This window comes from Protopterus annectens, chromosome 2.part2, assembly GCF_019279795.1.
Source record: "Protopterus annectens isolate FY-2018-M chromosome 2.part2, PAN1.0, whole genome shotgun sequence".
NCBI classification, from domain to species: domain Eukaryota; kingdom Metazoa; phylum Chordata; order Ceratodontiformes; family Protopteridae; genus Protopterus; species Protopterus annectens.
In genome coordinates, this window is record NC_056730.1 from 1097733438 (window position 1) to 1097751882 (window position 18445).

The 18445-nt window shown below is 37.6% G+C and overlaps 1 protein-coding gene across 1 annotated transcript in view; it reads left to right on the forward strand.

The window, feature by feature from the left end:
* The window catches only part of PNPLA7 (patatin like phospholipase domain containing 7), a gene marked incomplete in the record, with an annotated part of 4152928 nt that overhangs the window by 2511864 nt on the left and 1622619 nt on the right, over nt 1-18445 (forward strand). Inside the window, 1 exon segment of the mRNA XM_044064320.1 lies at nt 14238-14313. Coding sequence (XP_043920255.1) covers nt 14238-14313 — 76 coding nt within the window.

An 18445-nucleotide genomic window follows, 5' to 3' on the forward strand; every position in this document is an offset into this window, starting at 1 on the left:
TCAGTAGACAACTAGAATCTTTATCTGCGAAGTACATAACGGACATTAATAAATGTTATAATAAGAAGTTCCTGCTGTATAATAAGTACTAGGCTTATGAGCATCTGAGCTTGCTATAATCAAGGTAGTTAGTGGAGTGGAAAGAAAGGTAGTGGTTGGATGGAGTGGGTGATATTAGAGTGGGAGTTGCAAGGGCATAGCCAGCATGTTTTTAGGTGTGCTTTTAGTAAAGTTTTGAAGTGGGTGCATGATGGTATGGAGGTAATTATGGGTGGGAGGGAGTTCCATAATTTGGCTATGGTGCAAGAGAATAGTGCTTCACCAACAGAGTTATTGGCTTTAGTGATCTGCAAGTGTTTTTTGTTGCTGGATCTTAGTGGTCTGGTGGTGCGATAGGGTTGGAGTAGGTTCTGGAAGGATGGGACATTTAGTGGATGGTTTACTAGTTTTTGGGCGAGTGAGAGTTCATACCATTGAAGGAGGTGAGGGAGTTCAAGCCAGCCCAGTTCAGCAAGTGAGAGACAGTGGTGACTATGGTAGGATGCCCCTGTGGCGAATTTGGCGATTTTGTTGTAGCAGGTCTCTAGCTTGTTTAGATCACATTCCTTTAGGTTGGTATATATTGGAGAGGCATAAAGTAGGGTGGAGATAAGGTGGACATTTAACCAAGTAGCACACTAGGCACTTTTAAGGTCATGCTGAACAGTTGGATGCGTATCTGTAAATTTATCCCAGTGTAACAAGCACACTTGAAGCATAGCAAATCGTAGGGCTGGGTACATTGATTTATTTTGGTAGATTTCCAAATGGTCTTCATGACTACATACCTAGTATCTATCTACGAACCTCTGAAACTAAATTCTTGTCTTGTAATCCATAGTGGCTGATTCCCGTTCTCACTGGGGGAAATGTTCTTTTTAATTCCTTGTTAAATCATCAATATTAATCAACAAGAGACAGTTTTAGCTGGTAAACTGTGAGAGATGAATTTAATACCATCCACTGAGGCAAGTAACTCATTGCTAAATAGGCAGATGGAAGGAATAAATCCCCCAAATGGATTATGAGGACCACACATACACACACACACACACACACACACACACACACACACACACACACACACACACACACACACACACACACCTCAGTTAAGGGTGGTGAATTAATGTTCATATCAGTTCCATTTTGAGAAAGTGGGCAGCCAGTTAAATTCACCCAAAGTTCTAGTGGCAGAATTCTCACATGACATCATTAATGACTTTGGAAAAACCTTGAGGCCTAGAAATTCTTTTGTAGACTTGACTGTGGTCCCATTCCTTCCCCAGGAAATTACTTTTAATGAGTCTTGGGGAAAAAAAGAGGATAATCCTTGGTTCTATACCCTAGTGGCTCAGGTCTTTAAGGAATGCTGTAAATGCATCAAAGATGTATGAGTCTTGATGTAGAGAAAACATTTGGCTGAGTAAGCAGGGATTTTATGAGCAGGGCTATGGAAGCATTTGCATTCCCTGATAACAATAATATGATTAATTAGAAGGATATATGAGGGATTGGAGGCAAAATTAAAGTGGGAGTGTTCTTTTCTGGCAAGTTGTATCTGAAAAGAAGAACCAGACAAAGGTGTCCTCTTTCCCCTTTATTTGCTTTATCCTTAGAGCCATTAAGAAATAAATTTCTCCCATACTGTTTTAAGCTCCATAATGGTATCTTTAGGTAGAGTAAAAATACATGCCAGTGTAATAAAGGCTTTGATCCTGGCCCTTCAAGCCTTTCTCTCCTCTCTGCTCTCAGAATCCCTGAAGATGTTCACATACAACACTACAGTTCTATGCTATGTGAACAAACAGAGGAGGAATAAGTCTTATCTGCTCTGAATGTTGGCTGTTTAAGCCTGGGAAATTGCCTGTCAAGTGAAGGTTTTGTTGCAAGTGGTTTATATTCCTTCAGCTCAAAATGTGGTGGCAGACATACTCAGCAGGTCCATAACATAAACCCATGAATGGATGCTTCACAAGGATGTGTTTCTGGATATTCTGCGCCGGCGTGGTACTCCTCAAATAGATCTGTTTGCCTCCCCATGAACAGACACCTTCCAAAGTTTTGTGTCAGAGTTCCATACCCTCTGGTATGGAAAGTGGATGTCCTATCCTCATGGAAGGGGATGTTTCTGTATGTATCCCCCTTCCCACTCATCCAAAAGGTCCTGGTGAAGATACAGCAGGAGAAGCCAAAAGTTGTGCTGGTGAGTCCCTTTTGACCAAGACAGCACTGGTTCCTCCTCCTCCTCCTGGATTTAGCCAAGGGCAGTCATCACAAGTTACCCCACAGGGTGGATCTTCTCACACAAGACAAGGGGTCGCTTATCCATTCATACCTAACTTCCCTGAATCTAACTCTGTGGGTGATAGGCTTTTGATCCCTTTCCGACACCTTTTTTCTGAAGATGTGCTTCTAGTCCTTCAGGAGGCCAGGGAACCCAATACTAGGAGATCCTATTTATTCAAATGGAAGAGGTTCTCCATCTGGTGTCTAAAGAAAGACTTAGATCCATTTTCAGTGGACATTCCAGTGGTATGCTCCTATTTGTGTGATCTACTTAAGGGTGGGTTGGCCTACTCTTCTGTTAAAGTCCATCCGTCAGCCATTTCAGCTTGTCTGCCTTTATCTCCTCCTCTAGCTTCTAGGTTGGAAGTTAAGCTCTTCCTCGAAGGCGTCCTTCACATTAGACCTCCCAGGAAACCTATTCCTCCTCCTCCTTGGGAACTAAATTTTGTCCTGGAAAAGCTTACTCAGGCTCCTTTTGAGCATGCAGCATCAACTTCCTTAAAGTTTTGTACCTGGAAAACAGTCCTTATAGTAGCGATCACTTCTGCCAGAAGAGTCTCTGAACTCCAAGCCCTTATGGCCTGCCAACCTTTTCTTATTTTCAACAAGAACAGGGTATCTCTCTGTACTAACCCTTCCTTTATGCCCAAGGTGGTTAAAATTTGTCCCTAAACCAGTCTATTCATCTTTTTTTTTTTTTACAACAACACCACGAACTGAAGTTTATATAGCAACAACGACCACAAAGAAATACCAGTGAGAAACAGCTCAACTTTCAAGAATTTAATAGACAAAAAACTATCTCACTTCTCTTAGCGCCTCGGCCAACAGCCTTTACAGAGTAGAAAAACAAGAAGCACATTTGAAGTAATATATATAGTAAAAGAACCAATTAATACATATAAACAATCAATTAATTATTCAATTAAATTTTTTAACTTTTAAAGTTACACTAGTCATATAAAACTGTGCCAATTACATTCCTTGTTCAGTCCATAAGGGCTTAAAGTATTATATTTCATAATCAATAAAGACTCCTTTTGTCTTAACACATTTTTTTGAAGAGTAATATTATTAAAATGTAATGGTACATGTTCTAAAATAGAAACTTTCATACATTCTAAACTACCATCATGTTCATTATTAAAATGTTCTGCAATGGGGCTGTTCATCTTTTTATTCCTCACATCTCTTACATGTTCCTTTATTCTCTGGGAAAGAGTACGTTTGGTTTCACCAATATAATATTTCTTGCATGAGCAAAAGATAACATAAATAACCCCTGTACTAAGACAGGAGTATTTTGCTCTATTTAAGAATTTTTTTCCATTGATTTCTCTTATTTCCTTATTTATAAAGGGACATATAGAACACTTGTTACATGAAAAAGTACCTACTTCATTAATATTAGTTAATGTAGGGTTTTGTTTTTCCCTATATACACTATGAACCAGGAAATCCTGTATATTTCTGCCTCTCTTATATGATATCACCAGTTCTACATTCTTCAGTGAAATAATTTCTTTTTTAACAAAATCCCAATATTCTTTTATTATATTATTAATCATAGGAGAAAAATTTGTATATTTGGTTACAAAAAATAATTTATCTACATTCTGTACATTATTATTATACTGCCCAAAATTATGTTTATTTTTAAATTTTTTATTACCAAATACTTCATTATAACTATCCATAACATTTAATTTGTTGTAGCCTCTATCAATAAACAGATTAGCTGCTTTCAAAGCTTCATTAGCTGCTAGAGAGGCATCACTACTTAATCTCTTTATTCTAGTAAATTCTCCATAGGGAATAGCTTTTAGTGTGTGTGTCGGATGACAACTAGTACCACACATTTTCCAATTCATCTTGTCAAATTTCCTATGTATACTTGTAATAATTTTTTTACCATTACATCCCGTAAGTGAAATATCCAAAAAATTAATTTTATTTCCTATACAAGTATCATCAAATTTAATACCAAAATCATTACTATTCAAGTCATTAATGAATGTAGCAGATGAATCATACCCCCCATCACATATAAAATTAAATCGTCAATAAATCTATAATAACCAATGACATGTTTTCTAAAAAAAGAATGATTGTAAATATACCTATTTTCAAAAAGGCCCATGAATAAATTGGCATAAGCTGGGGCAAAAGCAGCCCCCATTGCTGTTCCCTTAAGTTGTCGATATAAAATGCCATTAAATTCAAAAATATTATGGTTCAAGCAGAACTCTATTAGTTCCACCATAAAGTGTGTTTTAGGGTTATCACCCATAAATGCTACTACAGCCTCCAAACCAAATTTATGTATTATACTCGTATATAAACTCACCACATCCGTGGTAATAAAATACATATTTTCTAGCCAACTAATATTTTTAATTTTATTCAGAAAATCAAAAGAATCCTGAATATATGAAGGCAACTTAACAACTTCTTTTAGAAGATGTTCATGTAGTAAGCCACACAAATTATATGTAAAGAAGTCAAAAGCAGACACAATTGGTCGACCCGGAGGTCTCTCCAGGTTTTTATGTACCTTAGGTAGGCAAAAAAATTTTGCCACCTTACTATTTTTGACTATAATTTTATTATCCACATCTGTTTTAGTGAAATAATGTAATCTGACACCCTTATAAAGCAAAGTTTTAAAATCCTGTTCCGCTTTTAAAAGAAAGGCATTGTCAGTCACTAAATAAGTTTCTTTTTCACTCAAATGTTTCATACACATTTCATAATAATCACAAGTGTTAAGAACCACCAATTTCCCACCCTTATCTGATGGTTTGAAGACAATATCATCATTCTTACTTAGTTTCTGTAATTTATACCATTGGTCTTTAGTTAAATTAAAACATTGTTTTTTACATAAAAAATCTTGTAATTCTTTATCTAATAAAGTGTTAAGAAAAGTATCTAATTTTTGAATGTTTACATTTTTACAAGGAGGCACAAAAAGACTATTAGTTTTTAAACTACTAGTGTTAAATAAACTATAGGCATTATTATAATCTGCACTATCCGAAGTACAAGAATAAAACAAATCATCACTATCATTATCACTACTGTTCCATACTACAGAGTTATCAGAAAAACATTCTACATTCATATTTTTCTCTTGACAAAAAAAGAAATCCTTCAAATTCATTTTACGATATAAGTTAAACAATTCTATTTTTAACTCGTGTTTACGTGGAATACATGTGGGTATAAACTTCAGTCCCTTCATAAGGACTGATAACTCTATTTCATCAAAATGATAGTTAGATAAATTAATTATATACTCATTAGAAAAAGTCACTGAGCATAGTTTATGCCCATCTACCTTTTTTAAAGTATCTGTCGCCCGGGTCTCTTTGGCGTTCAATTCTGCCATTCTCTCTTCCTGGGATTGTTGTAGGGTCCCGTTGTTCTGCATCGTCTTCGAAGGACTCAGAATTAGCTGCTCTTGGTAAATCAGGGAATTCTTCTATCTCCTCTCGTCTTCTTCAAAGATGAGGCACCACTTTCTCCCGAAAGGAAACTCTTATTTTTGTACTGTTCCGAAACCGGATTTCCTTTTTGAAAAGTGACGTTTTTTCTTCTGGGTCTTGAATTAGTGAAGAGTACAAATGCCCTCTTGTGGTCATAGTCACGAATGTCTCTGTTCAGCTTATATTTTTTTCTGTCAATAAGTTCTTTCTCATAGTTAGTTAATTTATTATTGATGTCAATCAAAAAATTTTCCAGTGTGGAATTGGAAGTTAAATTAACTGTTTGTTCACAAGTAGATTTTGTTTCAGTGATTAGCTTTTCTCTTTTGACATGATCTCGTTCTAGCAAAATAGAGACCCATTCTAGACTGCAGCGATGGGCTGCTGCAATCCACCTTTCATGAAATTTCACTTCGGTTTCATCTTTTAGATCAAAAGGGGAGGAAGGTTTTTTGATAGACCTTAGCCCACGTGGAGTTATTTCCAATTCACAATATCTTTCTAGACTTCCGATATTATAGAAAACAGCAGTCTCTTTAAATATTAATTGTTCCAATTTAGAGCACAATTCCTGTGCATCAGGATTACCTGAAAATTCAGACTTCTTACCCACCATAGCAAACGGGTTCAATGAACTTCTTTTGCGTGAGTCTTCCCATTTCTTCATAATACCTCCACCAGCATTATTAGGTGTATTAGATGTATCAACACCTGTATTCTTATTACCATGAAAATGAATGTCTCCACTGTTAACTGTAGTAGTATTGGTAGTATTTATTCGTTGACTCGATTCACCATTACGGTTAGGCATTTCCATGCCTGATTCTCTAAAGATCCTTGGAAAGGAGCACAGAGACTCACTGGTCATATTGTTTTTACAACAACACCACGAACTGAAGTTTATATAGCAACAACGACCACAAAGAAATACCAGTGAGAAACAGCTCAACTTTCAAGAATTTAATAGACAAAAAACTATCTCACTTCTCTTAGCGCCTCGGCCAACAGCCTTTACAGAGTAGAAAAACAAGAAGCACATTTGAAGTAATATATATAGTAAAAGAACCAATTAATACATATAAACAATCAATTAATTATTCAATTAAATTTTTTTAAACTTTTAAAGTTACACTAGTCATATAAAACTGTGCCAATTACATTCCTTGTTCAGTCCATAAGGGCTTAAAGTATTATATTTCATAATCAATAAAGACTCCTTTTGTCTTAACACATTTTTTTGAAGAGTAATATTATTAAAATGTAATGGTACATGTTCTAAAATAGAAACTTTCATACATTCTAAACTACCATCATGTTCATTATTAAAATGTTCTGCAATGGGGCTGTTCATCTTTTTATTCCTCACATCTCTTACATGTTCCTTTATTCTCTGGGAAAGAGTACGTTTAATTTCACCTTTTGCTCATGCAAGAAATATTATATTGGTGAAACCAAACGTACTCTTTCCCAGAGAATAAAGGAACATGTAAGAGATGTGAGGAATAAAATGATGAACAGCCCCATTGCAGAACATTTTAATAATGAACATGATGGTAGTTTAGAATGTATGAAAGTTTCTATTTTAGAACATGTACCATTACATTTTAATAATATTACTCTTCAAAAAAATGTGTTAAGACAAAAGGAGTCTTTATTGATTATGAAATATAATACTTTAAGCCCTTATTGACTGAACAAGGAATGTAATTGGCACAGTTTTATATGACTAGTGTAACTTTAAAAGTTTAAAAAAATTTAATTGAATAATTAATTGATTGTTTATATGTATTAATTGGTTCTTTTACTATATATATTACTTCAAATGTGCTTCTTGTTTTTCTACTCTGTAAAGGCTGTTGGCCGAGGCGCTAAGAGAAGTGAGATAGTTTTTTGTCTATTAAATTCTTGAAAGTTGAGCTGTTTCTCACTGGTATTTCTTTGTGGTCGTTGTTGCTACAGTCTATTCATCTGTCCATATTTTTTTTTAACCATAAAAACTCCAGTAAAAGGCTACTTTATTCCTTGGATGTGCACAGACAACTCCGTTTTTATCTGGACAAAACCAAACCTATTAGGACAACTGAGCAACTGTTTTCTTCTACCCCAGGGAGCTGGGAAAACCTGTCTGCAAACAGACTACTTCTACTAAGATCTCTAGTGCTTTTTCTTTCATTTATGTCTCCCATGAAAAGACACTCCTTTCTTCTGTGAAAGCTCACTCTACTCATGCAGTAACTTGTCAGGGGCTTTCTTCAAAGGTCTAGACACTGTATATATTTTGGAAGCAGCCACATGGTCTGCTTTCCATATCTTCACCAAACATTACAAACTGGACACGATCTCCAGGTCCAGAGCAGGATTTGTTAGGGAAATCCTGCATGGGTGCATAGAAACCTCCTCTGCTGCATCCTCCCTTTCCTTTCCATGAGCTTTAGTAGTCTCCCAAAGGTTAAGAATACTGCAACATAGGAATAGAAGGTTCATAGGTTGGTACTAGGCTATTGGCCCTAGGGCCTATACAAGCCTAGCCGTATCAATTCCCTGGATATTTCTTCCCACAATATTTACTTCTCTGGACCCCTGTCTAGCAGGGTGACTGACATGATCCCTGGGGTGAATTTCCTATCTCCCATCCAATCATCAAGGTTCCTTTTGAAGAGGGCCAATGAGGCGCTCTGCTTGACATGTATGGGCAGTCTATTCCAGAGTATGGGGAGTCTCTTGGTCAGGAACCTATCCCTCCAGCATGTTTTGTTCATTGTGATGACAAGGTTTAGATCCCTGGAGCCTGTGGCTCTGAGGGATTGGGATTTCTTTAAGTTGAGCATGTCCAACAGCTCAGGGTTTGACATGGCCTTGTATATTAAGCAGAGAACGCCTCTGAGTAGACGATATGCCACAGAGTATAGCTGGAGTTTTTTTAGACGGTCAGCATATGGCATTTGCTTTAGGCCTGTGATTCTTTTAGTGAGGTATTTCTGTGGCCTTTCCAGCTGTTGCTGATATCTTGTGAGGTACATACCAAACAGAGCATTATGCTCTATAATGGGTCTAATGTGGGATGAGTACAGTGGGACAATGACCTCCTTTTTTTCTGGGTGAAAAGCCCTTAGTGATGAGGTGTGCCACACAGAAGGATTTCCTGACTGTTGTGACGATGTGGTTATCGAAAGTGAGACCACTGTCCACCTGTGTCCCTAAGTCTCTCATCACACTTTTGATGTTTAGTGTCCTGTCACCTATGTGGTAATTCATGGGTACATGTTTTTTACCAAAGGGGATAACTATACATTTTTGGCATTAAGCTTGAGCCCATGGCTCTGGCAACAGGCATCTGTTTCTGTAAGGCCCTTTTGTAGAATATCCACATCATTTGGGGATTCAATAATGGCTCCCAGTTTGCAGTCATCTGCAAACTTTGTTAGCCAGAGTCCCTTAGTGTTGGCCTGTACTTAAGAGAAGTAGATGCCAAACAAGAGTGGTCCCAGGACTGAACCCTGAGGTACTCCACTTGTCACTTGTCTGGAGCTGGATTTGGAGTCGGCTACTTTTATAGTCTGGGTTCTGTCAGTAAGCCAGTTGGCAACCCATTGAGTGACGTAGGGATTTATCCCCAGCTTAGTAAGTTTATCTATGATTCCAGAGTGGGGGATGGTGTCGAAAGCCTTGGCGAGGTCCAGATAAGCTGTGTGGACCTCCTTACCCTCGTCCACAGCTCTGGAGACTGATTCGAAGAAGTCAGTCAGATTCAGGAGACGAGATTGGCCCTTCACGAACCCAAACTGTGTGGTGTCCAGTGTTTGAAGGTTGCCAATGTCTTTGTTTATAAGTTCCATGATAATGCGTTCCATGCCCTTGCAGATCAGGCTTGTCAGACTGATGGGACGGTTATTCCCGGGATCAAAGGCGGATCCCCCCTTGTGGAGTGGGATAACTGTAGCTGTACGCCACTCAGTGGGCACGAAGCCTGAGGTGAGGCTGTGATTAAACATGACACTTAGGTGAGGTACCAGTTCATTTTGTAGTTCATGTAGTACATAGCCTGGGATGTCATCTGGTCCCATGGATGCTGTATTCTTAGCTTTGGAGAGTGCAGTTTCTACCTGTGTGACCGTGATTACCAGAATTTGGCAATTTGTTGGTATTGAGATGGGCCCTTTAGGGGGTGAGAGGGGGGTGACATTGGCACTAAATCGATCTGCCAGGATATTGGCAATATCCTTGGGATCAGTATATTTAATGACATTCTGTTGTAGCTCAGAGCAGATCTGAGCATTGCCATTTAGATTCTTGACATAACTATAGAATGCCTTGTGGTTGTCTTTGGAATCTTTGGCAGTTTTATTTTCATAACTAGCTTTTGAGGGGTTTTTTGAGGGATCTCAGCTTCTTACTGAGGCTGGTGAGGGAGTTTTTTGCATCCTGGGATTTTACTATTTTTTGCCACAGTTTCTTCCTTCTGTTGTATAGTTTGTTTATAGCAGGGAACCACCAGATTGGCTTCCTTTTTTTGGAGAAGAGCATCTTGGTTCTGTTTGGGATGGCAAGATTCATGCACGAGTGGATATGCTCGTACAGTGCCTTAGTGTAGGATTCTGCAGTCGAACTTTCAGATCCCGTCTGCATGGGTGTCGTGAAGTTTGCCACTTCTGACTTCAATAGCATGAAGTTGGCTTTGGAGAAGTTTTTTAAGGAGGCTTCCTTACTAGGGGGTGGGGTGGGATGTGGATGTCAAGGGTGATCAAGCCATCTTTGGATAGGTCATACTCTGAACCTGAACTAACTAGCTTGTTTGAGATGAGAATGATCGGAAGATGGCATCATGTAACTACCCTTTGTATTACCAACATTCTGATAACAGAAAAGGGAAGCTGCTGGGCCAGGAGTGAAAAGGTGAGAGCTCTGGTTTTCACAACAGTTTTTGGACCCCTGCAAGCAAGAATTCCAAGAGCTAATGCTGCAGCAGTGACTGTATTTGAATATCTACAGTTTTGTGCCAGGTTCCTAACATAACTGTATTTTGTATTTTTTTCTTGTCTTGTTATCTTTTGTTTACAGCAGTTTCACTTCATTTATCCTTGGATGGAAGTCAGGGTGGACCATGGCTGCAATGATGTTTAACTTGGCATGGTGTGCTGAAGAGTGTTTTGTCTAGTGACAATTTCTGTCTAGTTCAGTCCACCACTCCATCCCTTCATTAATGTATTTGATAAGGCAGTGAATGAAGACATATGAATTATCAGAATAGGAAGTTTTATGCCAACTTAAGTTCTGATGAACGAATTCTCATGAATCAACTGAGGGGGGACAAGGGACTGTGTATCATGACCCCTGACAAGGGAGGTGGTATAGTAATATTCAGTTCAGAGGATTATTCCAACATCATGCAGAATATTTTATTTAATGAAGAGAATTATGCACAGGTTTCTAAGAACCATATAAATATTGCATATCAACATATTGACAGTTACTTAGAAGAATATGTCCTGGACAAACGTATTACTAATGACCTCCTTAATTGTCTTACTAATACCTATCCTAAGGTGCCAGTCCTATTCGGCATCACAAAAATACACAAAAGCATCACTGAGCCACCTTTTAGACCCATTGTTGCTGCCATTGGCTCCAAAACGCATAATCTGGCACTGTTTGTAGATAAAATGACTAAGCATGTAGTGGAGATAGCAGTACATCTAGTTAAGGATTCTTGGGATTTTCTAGGATTCGAGGACAGCTGATTTGTTATTTTTAACCACTGATGTGAAAGATCTTTTTTTCCTGTATTCCTAAGCAAGAAGGACTGGAATTATTTGAAGAGACGCTCTTTACATGTTCCACCTTGAATCACGATAAAGTCAACCTGGTGTGTGAAATGATGGCACTTATCTTAGAGAATAATTTTTTATTCTTTGTGGGCTAATATTTCCAACAAACGAGGAGTTGCCATGGGGGCTGCCTGCACCCCTACATATGCAAATATAGTACTATTAGGCTGGGAGTTAAGATAAGTATTCCACAAAGAAATTTGGAACAACATCCAGTTATATTGCAGGTTTTTGGATGACATCTTTATTTTGTGGAAGGGAAAAGTGGAAGATATACCTGGTTTTATAAACCACCTGGAGAAAGCTACCTCATTTTAGAATTTACTTATTACAACACTAGAGGTATACATTACTTGGACACAACAATTTCCTGTACACCCACAGGTTTCAAATCTAACATTCGGAAGAGTACTTTTTATAATTCTTAGCTTCATTATATGAGCAACCATCCACTTTCACAGAAAAAGAGCTTAGTCAAAGGATAAGCTATAAGAATTGCAGGCATGACTTCAGAACTGAGTGATGTGAGACAGGAATTTTTCACATTAAGAGATCTGTTTTTAGTAAGGGGATACCCCAAACAGATGGAACTAATTATTGAGGAGGTTTACACAGGATGGGGAAAAATATAAGCCCCTGTTAGGAAACCACCCATCAACTGATATAGTCCCCACAGCTCCTGGTGAAACGAAGATTTATGAGCATGCATGTATAGAACAATACAGTCCTATATCATATGAAGTGAAAAACAAATTAAAAAGAACTGGAATATATTTAGGGTAAATAATGATGTGTTAACTGCAGTGGGAGATAAACCAGTTTTTATCAACAAGGTGGGCATGAATATTAAGCATCTTATGCAAAACAAGTTGAATTTACCAATAGAAGGTGGTTGTGGTACAACACCTTGTGGGAGGTGCTCCCAATGTATTTATATTTTCAAAGGACCTGAAACCCACCTAGCTAATAAGATGGCATCTTAGATTATATTCAAGAAAGGAAATTGTTTTACCACCAGAGTGGTGTACCTTGCTCTATGTGATATGTGTAATGGATTCTATGTTGGGAAAACGGAGAGGGCGTTGAAAAGCAGAATCTATGAACACATATATGATGTTAAAAACAAGGATACAAGTGCATTATATAGGCATTCCCTCACTTGTTCTAATTTTAAAGGTTTTAATTATATTATTTTGGATACTGTGGACATAGATTTGAGGGGGAGTGACTGGAAGAATTTATTAAGTAAAAAGAGCTGGTTTGGCATCTCAGACTAGCAGCTAAGTTTCCACCAGGTATAAATGATTCCTTTACAATACTTCAGCCCTGAAAGAAAAATCTATGAAACTTTAAGTATTTCAACATTTTTACATGCATTACTGTGCCTGCATTTTTAAACATATGCTGAAGGTATTTAATATATAGCAGTGTTTTATTTGACTAAGTTGGCTTGAATATTAACATCCTGTGTATTTAATATATTTTACATGTGACTTTTTTTGACAATACCATTGGCTCAATTTTATCTATTATGTAACATGTACGGGTATAAAAATGTTTCTTGAATCAGTGTGCTTTATTTTGATGTGATGAAGTCTTCTATGTGAAAGACGAAAGCGCTTAATCTTGATGTGTTTTGACTGCAATAAACGGAGTTCATATACAAGCTTGTTTGGTGCGTTTTCGATTTGTTTCCTTGTCTTAAAAAAAAAAAACTTGACCATAACTGTAGATGTTTGAGTAGATCAAGTGTTACCCTACCATTTCACTCCCTCCATCCCCTCACACTTGATCAGTGCCAAGAGGCTGGGGTGGGGTAACCACTTCACTTTTCCCATTCCTTTTGTTTGATCTGTTCATGTAATTCATCTCAAAGTCTTTTGGCACTAGATTGGGCCATCTTTGGATAGGTCATACTCTGAACCTGAACTAACTAGCTTGTTTGAGATGAGAATGATCGGAAGATGGCATCATGTAACTACCCTTTGTATTACCAACATCCTGATAAAAGAAAAGGGAAGCTGCTGGGCCAGGAGTGAAAAGGTGAGAGCTCTGGTTTTCACGACAACATTTGGACCCCTGCAAGCAAGAATTCCAAAAGCTAATTCTGCAACAGTGACTGTATTTGAATACCTACAGTTATGTGCCAAGTTCCTAACATAACTGTATTTTTTGTTTTTTTGTCTTGTTGTCTGTTCTTTACAACAGTTTCACCTCATTTATCTTTGGATGGAAGTCAGGATGGACCATGGCTGCAGTGTTGTTTAACTTGGCGTGGTATGCTGAAGAGTATTTTGTCTAGTGACACACTTGTCTTTCGTCATTTTTTCTTTTGCAACCCTGAAGGTTTATCAGTTTTTTCAGATAGTAAGTGTAAAGAAGACTCCAACTCATGTTTGTATATGCAGGGTTAACTGAGTTAAAGTAATTCTGAAATGCATTACTTTGATGCATATTTTATTTCCCAGTGTAGTATAAAATATCACTTTATTGAAACCCATTTTTTTTTCTAGCAGCATTTATTTTCTAATATATTCGCTGTAGGTTACTTATGAGTGTTGTAGCTAAACATTAGTTTTTGTTTGCATTTTGACAGGTCGTGACTCGTCTAATACATCTGTTAGGGCAGAAGATCCTAGGAAACCTTCAGCAGGTGTCTGGACATCTTTCAGGTGAGAGAAACTGTATGCTTAACAAGTATGCCAGAATATGTGCGATTACAGTATAACATCAGCCAGTGTTGAGAGAAATGAATACCAGAGCATTCTTTTCATGTTTTTATGCAATATACCTTAATTACCACATTTTAATTTTTACGTACTGTGCATTCCTTATACGTGGAGCACTGGATGCACTGATTACAGGGACAACCTTTTTACAATTATATGTTTATACATTGCTAGTAAACTAATATTATGTCAGACAACAAGTGCTTAACATTACACTTTCACTTATTTGTCATTGTTAAGAATATTAATCCACATATCGCAATAAACTCTTCTATCTACTTGTAATCTTTTTAGATTGAACATTGTTCCTTATAAACAGTTAAAACACCAAAGTTATTTACAACATAATTTGAGACCAGAAATTAGCTAGTGACTGTTGTTTTATTTTCACTGTTTTGCAATTCTTAAAAACTAGACTAGTGACTTCTCACCCTGCATTAGATGTACATGTATTTGACAAAGCAGACTGTGAAATATTTTGTTGTTGCTGTTTCTAAGCTCAGTTTCTGTTACAGAATCCCATGTAGCCTACGTTTTTACTATAGAGTTCATTTCCATATTTTCACTCTTTGTAATCATTTTTTGAGATCTCTAATTGATAGTTTGTCTGTCTGTGGTTTTCCATTTTCTAGCCGTAGCTTTCTTAGGCACGATCACCAGTAAGTTTAGCCATGCCTTTCACTTCTCTAATACAAGCTGTTTCACAGCACCTCGTTAAAAGCATCTCTATGCTGAGGTTCAGTTATCTTCCAAATACAAGACCTAGCATATTATTCAAGTTACTATGTACTGAAGAAACATTATTCTTGAGAGCATATGTTTTGCAAATATACATCTTTTGAACTTTCACATCTTCAACACTGCCCATTGTATGTGGGAACATTTTTTAGGTCTTGTAGGGTTATAGAAATATTTGTGCAGACAATTTCCGTGCAAAAATACAAATGTTTCTTGATTTATTTGCATATCAATGATTAAGACATATTTCCCTTTACTCATCATCTGTAATATCTCCATTTAATTGTTCAATCTAATCTTGCCCAGGAGTAATATTTTGCAAAAAAAATGCATATGTGCCACTTCAGTACATCAATAAGCCCAAGTACATGCATCTGTTTCTTGTTTATATCTTCCCTCAGCCAGTAGGTTCCATTATATCGTGGCTCTCCAGAGACATCTTCATTATTTCCTGTAGTGTTCCAGTCTCCTGCTACTACCGTCCTTTAAGAAAGATTACAACCTCCCCATAGTATTCTTTATATTTTTTGTGTGTCCCTCAGGTGCTACTTCTCAGGAAGCCTCTAAGAACCCAGAAGCTGGCACATCCTCTACGGCTGTTCAGCTACTCTTGTCTGGCATGGAGTAATCACTCTTGCCAACTCTGGGTGTGGAACTGGAGGATTGTCCTGTGTTAACCTGCCCTGAGGAGCTTCATTCCCAGGGATGGGGCCTTATTTCAAATCCCTGTTTTTTTCAGAAAAAAGTAATATAAAACTAGACATATTTCTTCTCCTAAAACAGGTAAGGAGGATTTGCTGGGCTTTGTTAAGGGTTTGTTGAGAATCTTTCAGTCTTTAAATGCTGAGTCTTCTCGCATAAAAAGAAAAAATAATTTCCTCTCTCTCAGATTCTGATCCCCAGTTTGTGGGACAGGAATTAACAATGGACTGTATTTCTGAAGTTCTCACTCCACAGAATGGGGAATCTGAGTCTGAGGAAAGTTATTGTTCAGGTTCCCCTCTGGAATAGTTGTCTTTTTCTTGCACTAGTGCCATAATGAAGGACTTGTTTCACTGGGAACAATAACAAATACCAGAATTTCAACAAAGGTATGATTTAACAGGTGGATTTTCATCAGCCTGCATCTGTTCCTCCCATGTTACCAACCTTGTCAAAAACAAAACAAACAGTAATAGCTCAAAGTGACTCCTTTCAAAGCTGAGACTCTGAATGTTTCCGTGGATAAAGTTGTTTTATTTGGTTATTCATCTGTTGAGGTCCTTAAGAGGTTTGCTGAAAGGGAAATAGTAATTTGGGGACTTTCCTCCTATTCAGGTCCATCTTTCAGGAAACAGAATATGCAGCAAGACACACACGGAAAATTTCAAAAAGCAGTGGCAGGGAGGTTGAAAGTTGGAAGGAAGAGATGGTCATCCAAAAACCAAGGACAGTGTAAGAAAACAGACCAGCTGTTGTTTCCCCCACCCCACTCTGGAAATCCTGTAAAGCTGTCTCAGAGTCCAGGTCTTCACTTTCCTCTGTTCAGACACTTGGGTACTGAAAATCATTCTAAAAGGCTACAACTGGCAGTGGGATTCTTTTTCATTCTTCATCCAACCAGTAAACCCTCCCTGTTGCCTGCTATCCTAGATCAAATACTTTCTCAGGGGTTTATAGAATCTGTAACCCCAGCCCTAAGAAGAAAAGGATTTTATTCAAGATTTTTTTGTTTCCAAAGAAAGAAGAAACTTGGAGACTTGTCCTGTTTTTTTTAAACTTCACATCAAAATCCCAAAATTCATAATGCTCTGTGTTCACACTCTTTTACCTCTCATTCCTCCTCTCAGTTTTCTGGTAACTTTGGGTTTAAATTATGCCTATCACATCCTAATCCTCAAAGATTTCAGATGCATTTTACATTTATCTGAGTCTGGTTTGCATTTTCTTTTTTCTGCCGTGTCCCTTAGCTTATCAACAGACCCAAACCTGTAATAGCCCATTGCAGGTTGCACGGTATTCACATTTTCCCATATTTAGATGATTGCATTATTTTTGCAGTTTCTTTCACTGGCTGTCAAGAATCTATGGATTGTGTAATAAAATTTTTTCTCAGTCTGGGTTTTCAGCAAGCATACAGAAAACTGTCATTCCTTCCCCACCTAATAGTATTTCTGGGATGTCTACTGCATACTTCTTCATAATGGCCTTTCTTACTCTGGACAAACTGGAATGCCACAGGGAGCATTTTCTGATATTTTCCAAGCAGACTTATATTGCCAAATTCTAAGCTACATTGCCTGTACTTCAAGTAAAGCAGTTTTTGAAAGGTGCTTTACATTTCTTTTCACCTAGAAGGCAGATGACTCCTTCTTGGGATTTTAATTTTGTACTGGAAAAACGTACACTTTTTCCTTTTGTATCTGCTTATGGGGCAGAATTGAAGTTCTTATCTAGAAGATTGTCTGAGTTGCAAGCTCTTATGGTGAACTATTGCTGTTTTATTTTTTTGCAAAGATAGTTACTTGAAAATAGATACTTTTTATGTCTAATACACTGAACCAGTTTTCTTTCCAGAGCCTAAAAATAATGGAGAAAAAGTTTTACACATTCTGGATGTCCATAAACAGCTCAGATACTGCATTGACAGGACAAAGACCTTCAGGATTGCTGACCAGCTGTTTATTTTCTGTGAAGGTAAGAAAAAGAGGGGTATACATTCATATTGTCGTAAATGACAATATCAATCACACATGCACGAATTTCAAACTTCGACATTCTGAGAAGTTCAAAAAATCAGCAAATCGAACAGCTGATTCGCTGATTTTCGAACTGAAATGTCAAAGACACATTGTAATGCAGGGGGCATCCCCGTTGTAGTGCAATCCGCACCCATAATGACGAATCTGCAGTGAGCGGATGCCAATGTGGATTCGCCCATTGCATATTCGGACTATTTTTTTTGAGATTTTGCCACTTTGAAAACCTACTTTCGAAAAAAAAGCGGATTTGCACGAGTGCATAACGCACTTATGAAGGTAAACCGAAAAAGGTACTAGCAGTTTAAAATCAGATAGTTTCTAAATGGTTGTTCCATGCTATTGCCTTTTGCTATGTTGTCCCATGCTATTGCCTTTTGCTATTCTCACCATAATAAGACACTTCCAGGCAAAGTCAGGGTCCACTCTACTAGGACTTTGACTTCTTCTGTAGCTTTTGTAAAGGAGTGAATCCCAGAAATAAGTTTCTAGAGACAGCAACTTGGTCATCTTTGCAAACATTTACCAAGCACCACAGTCTCTGTTCTTTCCTTATTTCCAGAGCAGGTTCTACTTAGAGCTATTCTCCAGGGGCTCTT